This window comes from Bufo gargarizans, chromosome 5 (assembly GCF_014858855.1).
Source record: "Bufo gargarizans isolate SCDJY-AF-19 chromosome 5, ASM1485885v1, whole genome shotgun sequence".
Taxonomy (NCBI): domain Eukaryota; kingdom Metazoa; phylum Chordata; class Amphibia; order Anura; family Bufonidae; genus Bufo; species Bufo gargarizans.
Genome location: NC_058084.1, coordinates 140,792,372 through 140,815,685, shown reverse-complemented (window position 1 = coordinate 140,815,685; position 23,314 = coordinate 140,792,372). Strand labels below are relative to the sequence as shown.

At 42.8% G+C, this 23,314-nt stretch overlaps 1 protein-coding gene across 1 annotated transcript in view; it reads right to left on the bottom strand.

The window, feature by feature from the left end:
- SMCHD1 (structural maintenance of chromosomes flexible hinge domain containing 1) overlaps window positions 1-23,314 on the bottom strand; it is a 359,476-nt gene that overhangs the window by 68,375 nt on the left and 267,787 nt on the right. Inside the window, exon 37 of the mRNA XM_044293563.1 lies at window positions 22,954-23,106. Coding sequence (XP_044149498.1) covers window positions 22,954-23,106 — 153 coding nt within the window. The remainder of the gene's footprint in view (window positions 1-22,953; window positions 23,107-23,314) is intronic.

Below are 23,314 nucleotides of genomic sequence, written 5' to 3'. Positions count from 1 at the left end.
GCTAACTTGTGACAAAAAATAAAAAGTTCCTATGAACTCACTATGCCCATGAGCGAATACCTTAGGGTGTCTACTTTCCAAAATGGGGTCATTTGAGGGGGTTTTCTACTGTCTGGGCATTGTAGAACCTCAGGAAACATGACAGGTGCTCAGAAAGTCAGAGCTGCTTAAAAATGCGGAAATTTACATTTTTGTACCATAGTTTGTAAACGCTATAACTTTTACCCAAACAATTTTTTGTTTTACCCAAACAATTTTTTTTTTATCAAAGACATGTAGAACAATAAATTTAGATAAAAATTTATATAGAAATGTAGTTTATTTGAAAAATTTTACAACTGAAAGTGAAAAATGTCATTTTTTTGCAATAAATTGGTAAATTTCGATTAATAACAAAAAATTTAAAAATGTCAGCAGCAATAAAATACCACCAAATGAAAGCTCTATTAGTCAGAAGAAAAGGAGGTAAAATTCATGTGGGTGGTAAGTTGTATGACCGAGCAATAAACTGTAAAAGTAGTGTAGTGCAGAATTGTAAAAAGTGGTCTGGTCATTAAGGGTGTTTAAGCTAGGGGAGCTGAGGTGGTTAAATTACCCCCACTCCCCGGGTTATAGCTTCTGTCTGTCTCTGTGAAAGCAAGGAAGGAAGGATTATCTGTTCCTGCTCAGAAAAGATAAGTTGTTTTTTTGTTATCTGGTGGTTTGCTGTCTAGGCTGTTAGAGAGACGCCTGTCCCCTCCTGGTTCTGAGGGAGCAGGCTGCCTCTATTCCCCTTTTACCATCTTAGGGATTTTTAGGGTATTTTCAGCCCAGGCACGAGGACACGTTATTCCCACCTTAAGGGTCTGAACGTGGGCATAGCAGTATAGGGAGAGCTGGTAGGGATTTGCCAGGAGGTGACCATTATCCTCAGCTTCTCGCCTAGAAACTTGTTTGTTTACTTTTCTGTGTATCTGATATCCTGTCCACCGTGACACCCTAGTAGTGATACGACGGACAGTAACGGCTCAGCGATATGTGCAGGACATCCTGTGGCAATATGTGTTGGTGTGTTATTTATTTTGTAAGTGAGCACTAAATTAAAAAAGTATATACCAAGAAAGTTGTTGGAATCAAATAAAACAATATATGTGTGAATGTAATGATGATTTATGTAAGTAATTACATTATTAGAGTGAAGGGATACATTTATTGGATGAAACTGTACAACTGAAAGAAAGCTCTAGTACCCAGTTGGGCCGCCTCTAGCCTGGATACAAGATGAGAAAGAGGTTCCATATGGTATCCTGTGGCACATTTGCTCACATTTGTTGTAGCTAGGCCTCTAGATTCTGCTCACTTGTGGGTCTCCGAAGTTGTTGTCCCATAAATGCTTGGTTTCTGATAAATCTGGCAAACGAGCAGGCCAAGGAAGGGAATAAAATCTGGCAGAGACATTTCTGGGCATCGCAATATCATGCAGGCATACATGTATTCTGACAGGCCACAAAGGGACACTCTAGCACTCGCTGTACATGTAACCTTGAATGTGACTGTAAGGGAGAACTCTGCTTCTAACCTATGCACTAGGCTACCAAGGAGTTAAGAAATTTACCCCCCAAAACATCTCGCACAGCCACAAACCATGCTGCCACCATCTGTTCGTTATGGGCAACGGAATGCCCAGGCACTAATACACAAGACTACGTTGTAGCATATGACAAGCAGACCTCTAGCACATTGGCCTTCAACGGCAACACAGCAAAGGGGTACTTTGAGGGTGGTAGGTATGTGTTAAAGATGTGTGAATTTTATTCTATACAGTATTTTGTATATCTAGGATTGTAATGAGTTAACTTGTTCTACTTCCAAGTGCCCACCCACCCCCCTCTTTGTTTCAAGACTGGAGAGGAGAGAGAGGGGGCAAAGAGCTATGCTGTGGGAAGTGTCTAATTTCTTATCTTTCTATAGGTGTCCCATAGAGTGTGGTGGAATGCGTAAGCCAATCATATGGCTTGATGATATGTATATATTATTCACTGCCTATAGAGAAGCACCTCTTTGAAGTGTCACATATGACGTAGGCAGTATTCTTGTTAGAATAAACTCCATTACAAAATGGCGATGGTAACCAGATGTTTACATTAGTTCACATTCCAAAGTAGGACCCAGTGCACAGAAGCCAGGGTGCTATCTCCTCTCTCTTATCTCTTCTTCCTTTTTGACCAATGAAACAATGTTTTAGCCTCAGTGAGGACTGCCCTCTTCTGAAGATGTATATATGCTTACCCCCATGTAATTAAAGTTAGAGATTGCTTTGACCAACTTCTGTGTCAGTGTTCAGTCTCTCAGCCACGTGTGGATGTTAACCCCCTGGGGGGGGGGGGTACATTGATTTGGAACACCAGATTGTATCTTAAATGCCCTAATTTAGGGTGGTTTTAACAAATGGCGACCACGAAGGGACTCTGAGCGAAAGTAGCATCAGACAGCTGACAAAACGGGCCCCTGAGCTTGACGAACGGCAGAGGGGAGAGGATTGCAACCTCAAAGAAAGGTGAGAAAACTTTTTATCTCATCTGCCGTTCTGCTATTTACTTCGTCATGCTCAGATAGCTCAGTCTGCTGTGAGGTGGTACCGATGTAAGTATAGTAGTCGGCTGTAATGCTGAAAGCTTGGAGTCTATTGAACCATTAGTCTGAAATCATAGATCACTCTGGTGTGTATATGTTTTGTGTGTGTCTGTGATTTATGTGAGGAGTGAGTTGAGCACAGACGGTAAAACCACAGACAAAGGGAGGGGACAGTAACCTCCTGGTTTGGAAGGAGGCGCTGTATCGCCGAAGTGTGGGACAAAGGAACTCCGGCTGACCTGACCAGGGAGATGCGTAGAGCCGTATGATCTTTTGATCTAATGGAAGACTGCGGAGACTACCTGACCTGACCCTAGGAAGATGGTAGAACCTCTCATGACCTTTTGATCTAGGGGAAGACTGCGGTGATATTCTCTACCTAACCTGACCCCAGGAAGACGCGACGGAGCCCGCCTGACCCCTGGTTTTGGGGAAGACATGCGGGGAGTCCCGGCTGACTAGTCAGACGTGATAGTCAGATTTGAGCAAACCAGAGGGGAGGGTGAATCCTTTGTCTGCGGAAGAAAGGGCTAAAGGTGCTGATCACGCCTCTGTTTTGTGTGTGTGACAGTCTGAAATACTGTTGTTTTGATATGGGTCAGTCCCAGTATTATGAAGGAGAAAATACAGCCCCTAGCTAGTAGCGAGGGAAGAACTGAAAGTTAAAATGTGAAAAAGAATGTTAGAGAAAGTGTAGACTCGGACTGAGGTTGCCCCCTGGCAACAGGGATGAAGATCTGTAAGAATCTGTGAAGTTAGAGCTTACAGACTGTGGGCATCAGAACTCCCGTGATTTTGAGGGGGGAGTTCTCAAAAATCTCCTCACATAAATCACAGACACACACAAAACATATACACACCAGAGTGATGTATGATTTCAGACTATTGGTTGAGTGAGTGAAGAAAACAGAGCAATGTCAGGATGTTAATTGATGGCATTAACAAGAAAGAAAGAAAGTGCCCCAGTGTCTGCAATCAGAACGGCGCTTGTGTTAAATGTTCCGAAACGAACCGGTTAAGTTTTGTTACCCTAATAATATGTGTGTGTTTAACTAGGGAATATCCTAGAGATTACAGCAGTAAAAGATGGTCAGTTAATGGATAGGTGTTGTATCCAGTGTGAGCTACAGAGACTCACTTCCCCCACCTTAACAGAAACATTCCTGAGATAAGGGGAGCAGGCGAAGGAAAAAGGGGGGAGGGAATGAGGGAATGATGCAGAGTAAGTGATGTGCAATATATTATACAAGACAAAGAATTGTTCAATAATTTTCTTTCTTCTTTCTTCTTTCCCAAGCAGTGTACTGTGGGAATCCAGCTTTTAACAAAATGACTGTATGATTATAACATGTATATTGTCTTACAGTGACAGACCATCAGCAATTCTGGGTGTGGTGTGGCTATCTGTTTCCAGGAAAGCTATGTTTGTCTGTGCTGCAAGTTTTGGGATGAAACAATGTGGGTTGGAAGACATAAATGATTCAGTGGAATGTGAATGGGTGTGGCTTTGAGTTGTGATTGAGGCGAATATGTGTAAAGACTGATTATGAGCTGTTAATGAAAATGAGTACATGAAAATATATATGAATGCGTATGGAGTACGGTATTTGTTTTTTAAATAATACGTGCATTGAGGATTTTATTTTATTTTTCTTGGAAGTTTTGGGGTTTTTATTGGTGCCAACAGCATTGATCAAGCTGTACATTTTTATTTATTTATTTTATTTTTAAATTAAAGTCAATGAAAAGTTTCTTATGGACCCTGTGTGTGTTCATGTCTGTATTGTCAGATGTTAAGTGTTGTGCTTCACATCAGAGCTCTGTTCTTATGGACAGCTGGCATACTAATGACAGAAAGAAGAAGGACCACAGCGTCCGACTGAAAGGGGTGGATGTTACAGATAACGACAGCCCTTGTGCCCATCCCCTAGTTATAAGACACTCCCATGGAAGATGAGAAGTCCTGTTTTGTTTTCCAGTCTATTAATTCCGCGATAGGGAAAATTGGATACTTCTGTAAGCCAAAATGCAGAGTAACATCAAGCGGCATTGGGTGGTTCAGTGGTGCCAACCATAGGTAGTGTTCCTTTGGCATTGCTTCAGCCCTGATGTCAAACGCCTCATTGAAGTGAGGGAAAAAGTAAGTCTGCCACCATATGATGGGCCTGCAGAGTCTGTGGGACCCAGATCCCAGAAGAGAGAGTGTTGTGGTGTGTATGGTACTCCTCGTCCACACCACACGAGAGGATTGTATTCTATGTTGACCATGCCCGGATCACTGTCTGTCCCCACAGACACCCATGTTTTTTTGTCATAAGGAGAACACAGACAGGTGAGGGGGGGGGGGGGGGGGGTTAGATCAAGATTAGGAAACAGGAAATCCAGTATCGGCTCTACTTTTATTTTATTTTTTTAGCAGATTCAGTCTGGCCCAATGATATCCCTCACTCTGGGTGATAAAGAAGTAGTCCCGTTTTTGATTGATACTGGAGCAGCCAAGACAGTTGTGCACAGCAAACATGGCCTCCCCTGATTTACTCTCCAAGGACACCAGCCTTTGGGTAGAAGTGGATGGGAAAGTAGTACGCTCCCTTTTTTTTTTCAACAGAAACCATCCATATTAGATTTGCCCCTAACCAAGATGCGCTTGCCCGTTTGCTGGTCAGTGGTAACGCCCCTTATTGCATCCTAGGTGCAGATTTGTTTGCAAAAGTACATGCTGGTATCTCACATCAGGAGGACGGCACTGTGAAGCTTACAGGTGCCCTCCACGACCAAGAACTTTGTTTGTTGGCCATTAGTGATAAAATTCCCTGGTCCATGTTTGTATCAGTACTCCCAGAAGCTGAGAAAAACAAACCACTCACCATTGGATGGTACATGACCTACATGCCGTTAATGAAGCCACAGTTTCTAACACCCACATCGTGCCCAACACACACAGATACCTTGTCGGCTCAGGTTCCCATTACCCCTACTCACTCCACTGTGATTGATTTGTCCTTTAGTCCCTACCGCCTCACAGATGAGGTGGTAGATGTTTTTTATGCCTAGAACTGGCAATTTTGTGTTCCCCCACACTGAGCCTATCAGATTATTACATTTAGATTGTATTGTTATGAAGTGAGTGGCCATGACTCAGCTGTCCTCACCCAACTGCATGGCCAGCAATAACGTCCCGTAGCATATTATTCAGTCAGACTTGATCCCGTGGCCAGAGGTGCCCCTGTCTGCATCAGAGCTTTAGTAGTTGTACTAGCTATGCTTGATGAAAGATCTGATATAGTTCTGAACCACAAAGTAATGGTGATATTACATCTATCCTCATGAACGTACAATCCAAATAATTGTTTTGTTGCCCATTATTGTTCCATTTTGTTGCCTGACAATGTTGCTCTCCAAAGGTGTAATACTTTGGACCCAGCCACCCTGTTGCCTCTGGACCAAGGGGGGAGGGAAGAGTTAGGGCACCGCACTTTAAACTTTTCTTCCAGATTCAGAGGAAGAGGCTCCTGACTGTTTGCAGATGATGTCACAAGAGGTAGTGGGATTTGGTAAATCAGCCATTAGGTAATCTAGATCATGTGCTCTTTGTGGATGGATCGATGTATGGCCAGGATGGCAGGTACTACACAGGTTAGGCAGTGGTGATTAAATGTGAACTACCACACATGTCTGCTCAGAAGTGGAGCTAAAAGACTCTGAAGATGGCTTGCAGATATGCAGATGGAAAAACAGCCACCATTTACACTGATTCCAGGTGTGCTTTGGGATAGCCCATGACTATGGGCCCATATGGAAAGCCAGAGACTCCTTGATCGCTTCAGGTAAACCCATCGAAAATGGGGAAGCAGTGAGGTCTCTGATGGAAGCCCTCTTGTCACTAACATGAGGGGTGATGATAGTAACGAAAGGCCACTGTAAACAGATGCAGAGGAGGCAAAGGGGAAAGCCACGGCAGATCAGGCGGCAAAGATGGCTGCCAAATTACCTAAGCAGACCCCTGTCTTAAGTGGCCACAGTTCAGGTTCCTGAAATAACTCCTCCTGTCTCCCGAAAGTTCTTAAGACCTTACAGAACCAGATGGGGAAGGAGGAAAGGGACTGGTGGATGAAAAAGGGGGGACTACAAATAAGAAGGGAAACTTTACCTTCCCAGGTCCCTCTACTCCACGATGGCACAGGCAACCCATGTCTCTGTCGGGATGTCTCCCAGGACATGAGTGCCACCCATGTTGTTGCCTGCGGCAACAGCCACAGTGTGTTTTGGGAAAACACAACTTAAAGGGGAAGTGTCCAAAACACAAAACACACTGTGGCTGTTGCCGCAGGCAACGACATGGGTGGCAACCGTGTCCTGGGAGTCAGCCCGAAGGCCGGGATACTGCCACCACCATGAACACACAACGACCAAACGTTGCCACGGGCAACCACAGTGAGGGGAAGATGTGAGTGCACACCACACATAACACAGAGTGCACACAGACATACCAAAGTGCATACATACGCGCACACAACTCCAAGGGAACCGCACACATAGCTGTTGTCCGCGGCAACTGCACTTGGGGCTAACAACATTATGCCTCCAGCTGCGGTTGACACTACAACCCAAACCGCGGGCAACTGTATGCGGCTCCCAAGGAGTCACGGCCATAAACATGGTCGTGACAGGCAATTCACAAAGAACCATTCTGGGAATGTGAACTTTTATACACAAAGTATGTTATAGTGGAACGATTTGTAACCCTGGGAGACCCTTATTGTGTGTGGGCCAGTATTATTCTGTTAAAAAAATATGGCCCCAGGATACCCTGCACATATTACTGAGCTGTTAGTGCCCCTTACATCATTATTAGGGGATCTGACTGTCATATAAAATGGGTCCTCAGATAACCACAACAGAAGTTGGGGCAGTGTGTTGCTCTACAGCAGGGGTGGCCAACCTTACAGATAAAAAAAGCAAAAAAACACAAAAAACTTATGACTACCAGGAGCCACAAGCTATACATTTACACACGAGTCACTGTATTTTTCGCCCTACAAGATGCACCTAGTTTTTAAAAAAGAAAAATTATTAGCAGAGAAAAAAAAGAAAAAATAGATCAGACTCCTAAATCAGATCCCCAAACCTCATCAGACCTCCAATGCTCGGATCAGACAACACAAATCAGACTCTCTCAGTGTCAGACCCTCAGTGCTCAGATCCCCCCCCATGCTCAGACCTAACCAATCCATGCTCAAACAAGACCCCCCATGCTCAGATCTGACCCCCCCATGCTCAGATCTGACCCCCCCTTCATGGTCAGATCAGGACCCTTCCCATGCTTATATCAGACCCCCATTGCCAAGATCAGAAACTCCCATGCTTAGATCAGACCCCCATGCTCAGTTCTATAATTTAAAAAAATCTCTTCCCTCTCCTGATCAGGCACTGGGCTCCTGCTCGGGAACCTGCTACTCTGCAGGTCTGACATGCTCTCCACTGTGACCTGATGAGCACAATGTCAGGTCATAGTGCGTATATCCACGTACTACGTTCTCACACTGTGTGCATCAGGACATAGTGGAGAGTGAGCTGAAGCTGCAAAGTAGCCCGATCAGGAAAAGAGAACTGAGCATGGGGTGGAGAGTGAGCCGGCCTGACTGCTTCCCGGCTCCACAGCTAGAGCCTCACGCGACTGGATTGATGTGCTGACCCCCAGGCTTCCATAATCAAACTTGACTGTCATGGGATCCCAACTAGAACGTGGATTTGTTGTTAAAGACAATTCAGTCTGCAGCAGTCCGGGTTTCTCCTTCACTACAACACTGCAAACAAACACAATGATGGTGGATGGCTGTCAATGGCAGGAAAAATAATGGGTGCTGTGACACCAAATTTTCTTCTGCTAAGGGCCTGGAAATGGTCTGGTGAAAGACAGGGGTGTGTAATTAAGGTGACACCTGTGTCTGGATGGTGGACAACAAAACTGTCACAGCTTGTTGGCGGATTAAAGGGGTTTTCAAGGATTTTAAAACTAATGACCTATCCTCAGTATAGGTCATTAGTATCTGATCGGTGGGGATCAGACACCCGGGACCCCTGCCGATCAGCTGTTTGAGAAGGCACCTATGTTCCTGTGAACGCCATGGCCCTCTCCGTGCTTACCAAGCACAGCGTTGTACATTGTATAGCGGCCATGCTTGGTATCGTGCTAAGCCCCATTGAAGTGAATGTAGCTGAGCGTGATACCAAGCACAGCCACTTTAGAAACAAAACGTAGAATCCTGCTCATTCTGGTAGCAAAGGGGAATACTTTATTGAAGCGATAAAACCTTCCTGTACAGGACAGTCTCGTCAATATACAATGTACAGCGCTGTGCTTGGTAAGCTGCAAGAAGCCCACAGCACTCACAGCGCCAGTGTCTTCTCAAACAGCTGATAGGTGGGGGTCCCGGGTGTTGGACCCCCACCAATCAGATACTGATGATATATCCTGAGGAGGGGTCATCAGTATCAAAATCCTGGAAACCCCTTTTAAACAATCATCTCTACTGGTGATCTGTGTGGGCTTTCTGGAGCCTAATCGCCATGTTTCGGTGCCCTCACGTAACCACTGCTCCCAACACTTCCTAAGAGGTGAGTCAGAACAGACTAGATGGCAGGCAATTCATCAAAACAACCATCATGCTTCTCTCCAATGATGCGTCACCTCTCAAAGTCTGTCAGCTGGGCAGATTGTCTTAAAATGCATTGTAGAGGCATGTTTAGCAGTCAATGATTTCTCACCAAGAGGTACACTACCCAAAAACAGCCTCTAAGATCCTTTTTTTTTTTAAATAGGACAATGGAATGACCTAGTATCTAATCAAAGCACACCTTTAATCACTTAGATATAACTAAGGCTACTTTCACACTTGCGTTCGGTGTGGATTTGTCTGGTATCTACACAGACGGATCCGCACCTATAATGCGAACGCTTGCATCCGTTCAGAACGGATGCGTCTGCATAACAGCTTTTTCAGAACTGAGTTTTCACATCATGAAAACTCAGATCCAACAGTATAAATGCATACCAAGTTTTACAGCAATCTGACATTTCTATCTGGGTGCATTATTTATGTTTTGCCAATAAACGTATACACACACATACATACAAGCATGCTGTATCACCACAAAAAGAAATGCAATCTGCAGACGGCATGTTATAGCGCAGGAGGTGCTGAACAAATTGATATATAGCTTTGTTGGAAAAAAATAATCTGCTTTTATATCTCTGCTCTTCACCATCGCGGCCTGCTAATGGCTGCTTCCACCCACCCCACCCACATGTTTTGATCTGTGCGATCAAAACATGTGGGTGGGAAAGCGCATACAATCGCGAAACGGCCATCGCCGTATTTTTACATGTGAATTTAATGTTGTCTGTCCCGCTGACCCATTTTTAAGCAATGGAAGAATAAAGAACGTTTTTTACATCCGAAAGTAAGTGCCGCAATTTTTCTTGTGCACTGGATTTTTGCATATGACTTTTTGATCGCTTGCCATTACACTTTTTGTGATATAAGGTGATAAAAAAATTACATTTTTTACACCGTTTTAATTTTTATTTTTTACGGTGTTCACCTGAGGGGTTAGTTCATGTGACATTTTCATACAGCAAGTTCTTACAGATGAGCAGATACCTAATATGTATACTTTTTTAAAATTTATTTACGTTTTACACAATAACAGCAGTTTCTCCATATTCTGAGTGCCAAATTTTTATTTTTTTTTGGGGGGCGATTGTCTTAGTTAGGGTTTCATTTTTTGCGGGATGAGATGATGGTTTGATTGGTACGATTTTGGGGTGTACTATGTTCTATCTTTTTCCGGAGCTGCGGACCAGAAGATCGGGGCCGCACTCCGGTAATGCGGATGCGGAGAGGACATAGTGTGCTCTCTGCATCCATTCCTGCCCCATTGAGAATGCATGGGTCCGCACCCGTTCCGGATATTGGACGTGTGAATGGACCCTTAGGTAGGGGCTCATTTTTTGCGGGATGAGGCGACGGTTAGATTGGTACTATTTTGGGGGCATACGCCTTTTTGATCGATTGGTGGTGCACTTTTAGTGATGTAAGATGACCAAAAAATATTTAGTTTTTTAGCACAGTTTTTATTTTATTGACGGTGTTCACCTGAGGGGTTAGATCATGTGATATTTTTAAAGAGTCGGTCGATACGGACGCGGTGATACCTAATATGTCTACTTTTCTTCCCCCCCCCCCCTATTTTTTACAATTTTTTTTACTTTATTTCGGGAAAAGGGCGTTTTTTTTTTTACTTGAAACTTTTTTGGGTAAAACGTTATTATTTTAACTTCTTTTTTCACTTTATTTTTTGTCCTACTATGGTAGTTCAACATTTCAGGGTCTGATCCCTGTTTCAATACAGCAGAATACATTTGTCAGTACACTGGAAGACGCTAACAGTTGCCTAGGAGACCCAGCCCCGTGGCTGGATTTCCTGGGCTTCCGTAGCTGGCAGTACTGATCCCTGTTCAAGGCATCGGGGCTGCCACAGCAATCATCGGGTCCCCGTCACTGCAGCACGGGGACCCGATAGGGATATACAAGCTACCGCAAACCCCCTGTATGCTGCGGTCAATGTGACCGTGGCATACAGGGGGTTAATCTGCCGGCATCTGTGTTTTCACTGATGCTGGCAGATACAGTAGGGGCCCGGCTGTCAGTATCAGCCGTGCCCCTGCTGCTGATCGCGGCAACGCTTTCTCCCTATGATGAGAATACTCGTCCTAGTGCGTTAAGTGCCTGCAAGTTAGGACGAGCATTATCGTCCAAGGTCCTAAACGTGTTAATATGGACTGTGTAAAAGTGCCATCAGAACGCATGCCGCAATAACATGCCGCAAGCAGATTTCATTACATTTAATAGTGACAGGTTTTCTTGAAATGCCATCAATCTCTTTCAATTACAGGCACTTTTGTAGATTTTTTAAAATTAAAAAATAAATGTCCAGCCCCAGGCTTAGATGTAACATGACAAATGGTCATCAATGTAATAAACAGTCTTATTTCTATAATGTAGCATTAAAGGCTATGTACATTTTAGGAGAATTTTTTTTATGATTGCGTATCACTCATTTTTGGATAAAAATCTTTTTTGGGGCCTTTATTAAAAATATTGAGTCATTCTGTCACAAAGGGTTAGCTGTTTTTCTAATTGTGTGAATCCTATTTTTATAAACCTTATCTCTAAACTACTGAGAGTTCATACACACTTATTTAAGCCACATTCTTATCAGTAAGAGTCCGCCTGCTCCTGTTCTGATGGAAAAGACAGAAAATCCAAAGGGTGCTACTAGAGCAAGTCAGCTCTGTACAGAAAAGATGACTCCATATTTTTTAATAAAGACCAACTAAAAAATAATTTTTAGCTCAAAATGAGTACAATGCAATAATATAATAAAAATTGCCCCCAAATGTGTACAGTCTGTAAATGGATTCTGTCAGCTACTTTTGGCATATAGTGCTTTTTACATGTGCTGATAGATCGCCACTAGCATGTCCTCAATATACATTTTCTATAGCTATGAATGCTTTTATTTAGTCAGAAAAATTATTTTATTTACATGCAAATGAGGTTAGTAAGGAGCCCAAGGGGCTTCTACCAATGTTTCAGGAGCCCAGCCACGCCCACTGTGAAGGTTCCCAGCATCTGGCCAGATCCTCCAAATCCCCTCCTTACTCCCCCAACGTCACACAGTTGAAAAGCTGTAAACTCGCGCATGTACGAGTATGCTGCATGTCAGCGCCGGCATGGTGTTCCTTCACTGTGCTGGCAGCAGACTCAAAGAAAGATCCGTGCATGCGCTAGCTGGCATGCGCGAGATTACAAAATAAAAATAAAACCATTCATAGCTTCGGAAAATGTATATTGCAGATGAGCTTGTGGCAATCTAGCAGCACATGTAACAACTGTATATGCTAAAACTAGCTGACAGAATCCCTTTAAAGGCTTTTTCTCAATCTTTTCTCATATACCGTATACCACTGTCCTATGATTGCTCATTTCCTAACATGTTATTATCCATATGGCCCCTATCTGAAAGGATAACTGTCATATTTTCATCAAAAAATCTATTTTAGCATATGCTACTGCTGCAGCAGCATTATGCATAAAGAAATCTTTTGTTTCTTCACTTACCACTGTTTTCCTTGAGTTTTGCCCTTAGTTACGGTTGTTTTGAATCCTACATTATGAGGATCTTCTCAAGATGGATCCTCTGCCAGTTCTCTGAGGCCAAAACTGCATTCCCTCAGGTCACATTCAAACTTGCTGTAGCCAGCAGTTTCCTGCCAGCCAATCAGATTGGATTGCTGAGAGACAGGCCTCCTCACTCTGAAGCCTAATGCAGGCATGCAGTGTGAAGGACCGCCCCTCTGTCTTCCTAGCCGGAGACCGATGAGCCATAGCAACGGTCTTTTAAGGGAGCAGTGGAAAGGGACAGGAGACATGAATGAAAGCTGTTATTATAAGGTAATTACAGATCTTTTGGCAATCATTGACTGACTAACTCAGGCAAACTAATAAATAAATAAACTAGCAAATAAAATAAAAATATGACAGTTATCCTTTAACTCCTTAACCTCCCTGGCGGTCTGATTATGTCAGGAATTTTGTACCAAAAGTGGTACAATTATTTGCATGGAAATTTGGTGTTATGTATTGTAGGCCTGCAATTCTTAGTAATTACTTACTAAACTAATTACTTACTTACTAAAGTTTGAAACACAAAATCATGAATTATAATCTAATTAATTTTATTCAATAATTTTATTCAAATTTATTCAATAATGTAATAAAGAATAATGAAATTTGTCAAACAAAGAAAATTCTATAAACATCCTGAGTGTGATACATTTTGAAACATGGGACTGCGCAAAGTCCGACGTCACAATCAGGACAATGGAACCTGGTTTCTTTTCAGACTTTCTTTCCATTGCCATCTCTCTTTGAGCAGCAAACCACGCACATCCTGGTAGGTGCTGCCTTTTTTGGAGTTGGCGGGATGTAGTCCATAAAGTTGCGACCAGTCAGGCATTCTGGGTTGACAACGTCAACAGCACGACGTCCAGGTCTGTTCACAGATACTGATGGCGTCTGGTGGTTGACAAAAATCCGCTCAACCACCTTCCATATAAAGTCAGAATGAACAAGAGGCTTGTCACTCTTTGCTCTGTACGGAATGTGGGCATTCCACAGGCATTGTTCCAGAAGATGCCTGAAGGTCTTCTTATAATATTTTTTTTGCTGTTTGCGCATAGCCGGATAAAATGTCATTGTCTGATCGGCTCTGTTGACACCTCCCATAGTGTAATTATAGTCTATCACGACTTGCGGCTTCAGCACATCTTTCCCACCTTTTGTGTGGACCATGGCAGTAGAGGTATTGTTCACAGTACTCATGAGACACACGTCCTTCTTGTAACGCCATCGCATTGCCATCATCTTACCCTTCTGCCAGGCAACCATTTCTCCGATTTTGAGTTTATTCTTGGAAAACATAGATGGCATATCACGTCGGTTAGGCCTAATGGTACCATATGCATCAGTCTTGTTTTGTAGCAAAACCTCATACAGTTCCGGAGACGTGTAGAAATTGTCCATGGTCACACAATATCCCTGGTTCAGCAATGGCTCCAGCAGTGTAAGGACAGATGATGTGGCCATCCCATAGCCGCTGTACCTGGGGTTAAACTTCGTGCCTTTACCGATGTGAAAATGACCGAGTTCCAGATGTACCCAGTGGATGACTCGCAGAGCATGTAGGATTTGATGCCAAACCGCGCTCTTTTGGATGCAATGTACTGTATCCAGCTTAGGCGTCCCTTGTAGGCCATCAAACTTTCGTCGACGCTGACATCCCTTTCTGGCACGAAGGTCCGCTGGAAATTGGTCACAATCATTTGCCATACCTCCCAGATTTTTTTTAGTTTGGGCGCAGGATGCGTGGCCTCATCAAATTCTTCGTTGTTCGTGAAGTGGAAATACTACATGATGAGGGAAAACCGGTATTCTGACATCACGGTGCCAAAAAATGGAGTGGCCAGTAACTTATTGGTGGTCCAGTATCATTTCTGGAGAGGTTTCCCAATCACCCCCTGAAGAATGATGAGTCCCAGAAACTGTCACATGTCCTCTTTGGTCACCGGTTCCCACTTTCTGCTTCTGGAAAACGTGGCATGCTGCGTAGCGGATTGCTGCTGTTGGTAGCGATTTGTCTCCGTGACAATTTTTTCAATTACCTCCCCAGTGAGGAATAATTGCAGGTATGCCAGAGGGTTGTCACGCTCAACATCTGCCTTCATCCCAGGTGATCCAGTGAACGGGAATCTTGGGGGGGGGCACTACCTGGTCCGTATCGCAGTCAATAGGGCACCAATTGCGCACATGGCTGAGGTCAGGTGCAGGATCATCGCCGTTGTCACTTTCTAGATCAGTGTCAGTGTCATACGACAAATCTCCCCACGACTCACTATCGCTCAGTTCTGCGAGCACCTCAGTGTCACTGTCACTCAACTGGTCAAAACACACTTTTGTAGTACAGTGGCGCTTTTTTGAAGCCATGTTATAAATTAACACAAATGGCAGGCAAGGGGCACTTTACAGTGATCAACTGTCAGATCTGAGGTGATACAGTGCAATCCTCTCAGATTACAATGTATTACCTCTTTTATGTGTGTGTGTCACTTTATAATTTTGAATTTGCCGCCCAGTTCCGCTCCCATGCGCCGCAGGTGCTCGCAGGGAACGGAACCAGGAAGTCAGATGCCGGCCGGCACTCTCTCTTGCGATCACAGCGGAGAGGGTAAGGGGACTCCGCTGACAACTTTTCAATGTTACCCCGAGCGTGACTCGGGGTTACCGCTCCTGGCAGCGAAAATTAACCCTGAGTCACGCTCGGGAATACCGCTAGGAAGGTTAAGGAGTCATTAGCAATACTGATGGATTATTCAGCAAATGCTGACCGAGTGAAGGTGTATGTGTAACACCCCAGAGTTGTGTTACTACACGCCTCTACCCCGCTACTATCTTCTAAGAGCCTTTATACAGATGTGATTTTGCTTATGTCCTCCAGAAATGTGCATATAAACCTATGTTAAATGTACCGTAATGGTTCATGTAATTATCCTGGTTACCAGCGGGTGGCAGCATCATTGGCAGATATAGTCTTAAACGGTTTCTGTCATCAGAAATAACGTTATGTAGCTGACTGACATTAGCGATGTGCTAATGTCAGCAGTACATAACAGCATGCTTTATATCTCCCTGTCTGCTGCCATTCTCTTAACACCTTAGGGACAGGGCTCATTTTCACCTTAAGGACCAGGCCATTTTTTGCAAATCTGACCAGTGTCACTTTATGTGGTGATAACTTTAAAACGCTTTTACTTATCCAAGCCATTCTGAGTTTTTCCTCACATATTGTACTCCATGACACTGGAAAAATTGAGTAAAAAAAATTACCAAATTTACCCAAAATTAGCAAATTTCCAAGTTTCACTTTCTCTACTTCTATAATACATAGTAATACCTACAAAAATAGTTATTACTTTACATTCCCCATATGTTTAATTCATGTTTGGATCATTTTGGTAATTACATTTTATTTTTTGGGGACATTACAAGGCTTAGAAGTTTAAAAGCAAATCGTGACATTTTTCAGAAATTTTCAAAAACCCACTTTTAAGGACCAGTCCAGGTCTGAAGTCCCTTTGTGAGACCCAAAATAACCCCATTCTAGAAACTACACCCCTCAAGGTATTAAAAACTGATTTTACAAACGTCGTTAACCCTTTAGGTGTTCCACAAGTGTTAATGGCTAATGGAGATAACATTTCAGAATTTCGATTTTTGGGCAATTTTTCCATTTTAATAAATTTTTTCCAGTAACAAAGCAAGGGTTAACAGCCAAACAAAACTCAATATTTATTGCCCTGATTCTGTAGTTTGCAAAAACACCCCATATGTGGCCGTAAACTACTGTACGGGCACACGGTATGTCGAGTATTTATTTCATATAAGATATGAAATCATAAAAATTATGATTTCATATTTTTATGAAATATGAAAAATTTAATTGGCAAACATATAAACGCCAGTTCTTTTATTGATGAGATCTAAAGTCAATTTGTGCAGCTAATGAAATAGGGTACAATTAATTATATAAAATATAATTTATTACAAATAAAAACAATAAAAATAGCATACAAATTAATACAAGGATAATATCAAAATTGAAGATAAAAAGAATAAACACGGATTAATACAGGAAGAATAACTGATCCACTGTGTCCTTATAACCAATCAAAGATATATATATATTAATATGATATTATACCCCACCCGGCAATCAGACTATGGAAATATAATTTCCCAGAGTTTTTCCTCTACTCAGATAATGTCTACTCTCCCATTAGCAATATGCACCTTTGCTAAGAGGATAACTAGCATTAGGGAGGTGTTCCCACAGTATGGTAACTCTTGACTATATGCCGAGAGGAATATCTTATTAATACCACAATCAGTAAGTATAAATATACATTACCGGGTCAAGGATGAACAGAGTTTTGGATGTGATCAGTTCTCCAAAAAACTTTTCCAGTATACAAAGTAAAATTAATCCAAGTGTCTTTGTGATAAATCCTTCTTATGGGCAATTTTCTCTGTGCCAATGTCTCTTTGTAGCAAGATTTTCTTGTGTTGTAGTTGTATTTTAGTTGTTGAAGTAAGTTGTTAGTTGAGGTCTTAGTTGAAGTTTTTTCTAACCTCTCACATGCATACTTTATACCCCATGTTATCTAAGAACTCATCCCTTTCTAGATTAGGGATTTCCAATCAGATAAGGTGGGTGTGACGTATGTTAATCATGGAGATGATGTCACTTTATTGGCATTCCTTAGAAACTTCTGCCCATCTACAACTTGATGGCACTATTGTATCATATAACAATTTTAAATATTTTAAGAATTAACACATATATATGGCTTCATTACACACTTCTTTTCCACCTTAAATCAATTAGGAGGGATTCTTCTTTGACACTTTGCTCAGACCGACTGGCAGTATTAGAAGTTTCCCTAATCCTTGAATTTACGCGGCAGATAAGAATACAATGGTCCTTAGAAAGTTTTACCCAGTTTGTGTATCTTAGCCATCCAAATGACTGGTTAATTATCATCTAAGATAATTAAGCTCTTCTCTAAAAGAAGATCCTCTTAGTAGAAAACCAGCTTATATGCTTCTACAGAATATACTCTCATTGATACATATGTAGCATAATACATATATAAACGGATACAATGATACATTATCAATAACTGGATATGATTATACAAACATTATATATATATCATTGGTTAAAATATACTAAATTATATGCAATCACACGTGAATATACTTTAGTCTGGTGATTATATGGAATAACGCTGCATACCAGTGTTTTAAGCAATAACCTCTCTTGACCCCGATACTTAAGATAGTTTACGTGAGACCCATTATATTCTTTAAGATACCACATCTGTTGGCCATAACTTTAAAACAATATACATTGCATGCCAGTGAGTTTCCGTACCAGTTAAACTTTTCCAACAGAGAGTTTGGCCTCTTAAAGGTATTGTGAATCTCCATTTTGGTTCTAATATTATCAGACCTTAATGTGCAGATATAAATATGCCCGACAGGTAGGGTGTAGAGGGAAAGGTGCGCCGTGTGGATTTTCAAAGGCAGATTTTGCTGGACTGGTTTATTTACACCATGTCCCATTTGAAGCCCCCCTGATGCACCCCTAGAGTAGAAACTCCATAAAAGTAACCCCATTTTGGAAACTACGGGATAAGGTGGCAGTTTTGATGGGACTATTTTTAGGGTACATATGATTTTTGGTTGCTCTATATTACATTTTTGTGAGGCAAGGTTACCAAAAATAGAAATTCTGAAATTTCATCTCCATTTGCCATAAACTGTTGAGGAACACCTAAAGGGTTAATAAGGTTTGTAAAATCAGTTTTGAATACCTTGAGGGTTGTAGTTTCTTAGATGGGGTCAATTTTATAGAGTTTCTACTCTAGGGGTGCATCAGGGGTTATTCAAATAGATATGGTGCCAAAAAACAAGGCCATCAAAATCTGTCTTCCAGAAACCATACGGCGTTCCTTTCCTTCTGCGCCCTGCCGTTTGGTCATACAGCAGTTTACGACCACATATGGGGTGTTTCTCTAAACTGCAGAATCAGGGTAATAAATACTAAGTTTTGTTTGGCTGTTAACCCTTGCTTTGTTACTGGAAATACAGATTAAAATCGAAAATTTGCCCAAAAAAAGCTATTTTGGCAGCGTTTTTTTTTTTTTGACCGTGTTCATCTGAGGGGTTAGGTCATGGGGTATTTTCATAGAGCAGATTCTTACGGACACGGCGATACCTAATATGGCAATTTTTTTAATTTATTTAGATTTTACAATATATTATCCATTTTAATATCCAACCAAACCATTTTAGTATCACTATAGTCTAAAAATCATTTTTTTTTTGTTTTTAGCCGATTATCTTAGGTAGGGGCTCATTTTTGGCGGGAGGACGGTTTTATAAGCACTATTTTGGGGGGGCATATGACTTTTTGATCGCTTGCTATTACACTTTTTGTGATGTAAGGTAACCAAAGAATACCTTTTTTATTTTTTTTATTTTTTTTACTGTGATCATCTGAGGGGTTAGGTCATGGGGTATTTTCATAGAGCAGATTCTTACGGACGCGGCGATACCTAATATGTCTACTATTTTTATTTATTTTAGTTTTACAAAATAATATTTTTGAAAAAAATAATTTTTTGTTTTAGTGTCTAAGTCTGAGAACCATAGTTTTTTTCCCGATTGTCAGTGGCTAAATTGGGGAAGGGGAATATAAATTTAGTACTCCATGGAAGTGTGGTACTCCTTGAAGCAACCAATAATGCAGAGGCCCGGATGATCGGGGCACGTGTCACACTGAGTGGTGGTGTCCTTCCGTATCCCCCTCCTGTGACACACTCTGCACTTTTTTGGGGACTGTCCCTTCTTTCCAGTATGGGGGACAACACCTGGAAAGTGTTGGCCAGGGACTATCCGGGCGCCTCTAGTTCCTGAGGAACTCTGGCCTGCCCTTTCACGGTCAGAAAAGATCAGGGCCTTGAGGACTGCCTCATAGAACTGCAGGAGTTCCCCTGTGTTGCCAGCGCTCCGACACAGCACAAAAGAGTTGTACAAGGCAACCTGTACCAAGCAGACCGCAACTTTTTTGTACCATGCCCGGGTTTTGCACATGCCATTATATGGCTTGAGGACTTGATCAGAGAGATCAACTCCTCCCAAATACCAATTGTAGTTGACGATACAATCAGGCTTGAGGACCGTTGCCGCGGTACCTCGCAAAGGGACAGGGGTGATGCCGTTTCTCTGAATTGTGGACAGTACAAGGACATCCCTCTTGTCCTTATATCTGACCAGTAACAGGTTTCCACTGGTAAGGGCACGGGTCTTACCCCTGGGGATAGGTACCTGGAGGGGGTGGGTAGGGAGGCCACGTTGATTTTTCAGCGCGGTCCCACAAGCGGACGTCACCAGAGACCCGAATAACCCGGAAACGCAGCAAACCGCAAGTCTAAATTGACCTGCGGTTTGCTGCGATCGTCGACACGGGGGAAAGGTGGGGTGGGGGGGGGAGTTCACAGGACGCCCCTAGGCATTGACCCAAGGTGCCTGCTCAATGATTCGAGCAGGCACCTTGTTCCGATCACTGCCCGTCGGTGATCGGAAATACGCAGGGCGTACAGGTACGCCCCTGTGTCCTTAAGTACCAGGACATCAGGGCGAACCTGTACGCCGTGTCCGTAACAGGTTAAAGGGGTTGTCTCATTTCAGCAAATGGAATTTATCATGTAGAGGAAGTTAATACAATACATTAGTAAATGCTTTGTACTAACTGTCTCTACATGATAAATGCCACTTGCTGAAGTGAGACAAACCCTTTAAGATAGCGATGCCAGTCAAGTAACCCTGTCATAGTATTAGTTGTCTTTTCCAGTGACGTTGCGTCCACCAGCTTCATGTTATTTCCTGGTTTTGGCTTCATCCCTGCCCATCTAATTTACTTGGGAGGGAAGTAGGCAACATCATCAGATCTCTTGCATTCTATAGCTCAAAAGATCTGATTATGCCACCTACTCCCTACCCATGTAAATTACCGTATTTTTCGCCGTATAAGACGCACTTTTTCTTCCCCCAAAATGGGGGAGAAATGCCCCTGCGTCTTATACGGCGAATGCAGTCAGTTTTACATCGCTGGCAGCGATGTAAAGAGAGCGAGGACTCGGGGAGGGACTGGGAGGAGGAGCTGGGGCCGGCAATAGCGGCGGGGCGGTGCAGTCACTGTACTAAAGGCCCGCCCCGCCGCTCCGGTGTACTAATAAAATATGTCATATTCAATGAATGGTTATTAAATATGCCCCTTTATGCTTAATAGTACCTTAAATCCTTAGCGCTTCAGTAGTATGCAGGCTGGGCGGGCGGCAGCGTAACTCCCTGATGTCACGTGCCTGCGCCGCCTACTTTATGAATGAAGCAGGCGGCGCAGGCAAGTGACGTCAGTGAGTGACGCGCCGGCTGCCCGGCCTGCCGGCATTGTACTGAAGCGCTTCGGATTTAAGGTACTTTTAGGAATAAAGAGGCATATTTAAAAACTATTAATTGAATAAGACATATGATATTAGTATACAGGAGCGGCGGGGGATCTGTGGATGGCACAGTTATGGGCTGGGAGGGTCTGTGGATGACACATGTATAACAGTGCCATCCACAGATCCCCCTGTAACAGTGAAAGCCACAGATCCCCCCATAACAGTGTCCGTCATCCACAGTTCCCCCCTAACAGTGTCCGTCATCCACAGTTCCCCCCTAACAGTGTCCGTCATCCACAGTTCCCCCCATAACAGTGTCCGTCATCCACAGTTCCCCCCATAACAGTGTCCGTCATCCACAGATCCCCCCATAAGTGTCAGTCATCCACAGATCCCCCCATAACAGTGTCAGTCATCCACAGATCCCCCCATAACAGTGTCCGTCATCTACAGATCCCCCCATAACAGTGTCCGTCATCCACAGATCCCCCCATAACAGTGTCCGTCATCCACAGATCCCCAGTAATAGTGCCATCCACAGACCACCTAGTTCCAAACCCACAGCACACCTTTTGGTTAAAAATATTTTTTTTCTTATTTTCCTCCCCAAAAACCTAGGTGCGTCTTATACGCCGGTGCGTCTTATACGGCGAAAAATACGGTAGATGGGCAGGAAAGCATCCAGGACCATGAAAAAACATGAAGATGCAGAATTAAGCCTGTGAAAACAAAGGGTTATGGACAGGGTCATTTGACTGCCATCGCAAAATGAAGATAGGAGGGACATACAGGTAATAACATTATATTAGGCTATAAATAATCACAGCACAGTTATATATATATGGGAAAATGTTGAGGAAAAACTGGAAAAACTCCTTGGGACAAGCACATAGAACACTAAACAGAAAAATTGTTCTCTATCACTTCCAAGTAACTGCTAATAATGCTGCTTCACAACTGTAAAGGGATTCTGTCACCTCGTTTTAGCCTATAGAGCTGCGGACATGCACGGCTAGATCGCCGTTAGCATGTCCACAATATACTTGTCCCTGTCTCTGTGTGCTTTTATTATGTTAAAAAAATGATTTTATGGATATGTAAATGAGCCTGGTAAGGAGCCCAAGGGGCTGTACTAACCTTCTTGCTCACAAAGTTAGATCGCCGTAATCTCGTGATGCGCAAGCTCGAGCATGCGCAGTTCCTTCCATGAGGCTGATGCCAGCACAGGGAAGGAACACTATGCCGGCACTGTGCATCGCAAGATTACGGCGATCTAACTGTGAGCAAGGAGGAGATTCGGAGGACGCAGGCGGTGCTGGGCTCCTTCACAGGGGGGCGTGACTGGGCTCCAAGAAGGTTAGGGCTCCTTACCCGGCTCATATACATATCTATAAAATAATTTTTTTAACACAATAAAAGCACACAGAGATACGGGACAGGTATATTGCGGACATGCTAGCAGGCAATCTAGCAGTGTATGTCCGCAGCTCTATAGGCTAAAACGAGGTGACATAATCCCTTTAATGGTTACAAGTAACAAATCAGAAGATAATGCTTTAAAAAAACTAACCACCATATAATCACTACAAGTATTGTTTTTTTCTTCCCATAACCGAATGTATGTATGTATTAGGCAGATTACTCACAGGGATGTCAGCAGATCCATTCTTAAAAGTGAACTCAAGGGTATCTGTATTTGACTGGAAACGTGGAATTTCCTTCTCGGTCTCCGAACTGCTTATTATCTGTGCAATGATCTTACCATTCAAATCAACACCTGCCAAGTTACTGTATTCATCCTAACAAGAAAATAAGTGAACATTTTAAGAATCTCCAAATAAATACATAAAGTACATTTCTATTGCAATAAAGTCTTAAACTGTATCCTCTTCATCAATATATTAAAACAGTACAATTATTTAACTGTGGCATTTGACTAATCAAAAATTCTGATAAGTCTTGAAGTTTTAGGGGATTTAGCCCCTTTTACCACCCTCCTGCCCAGGC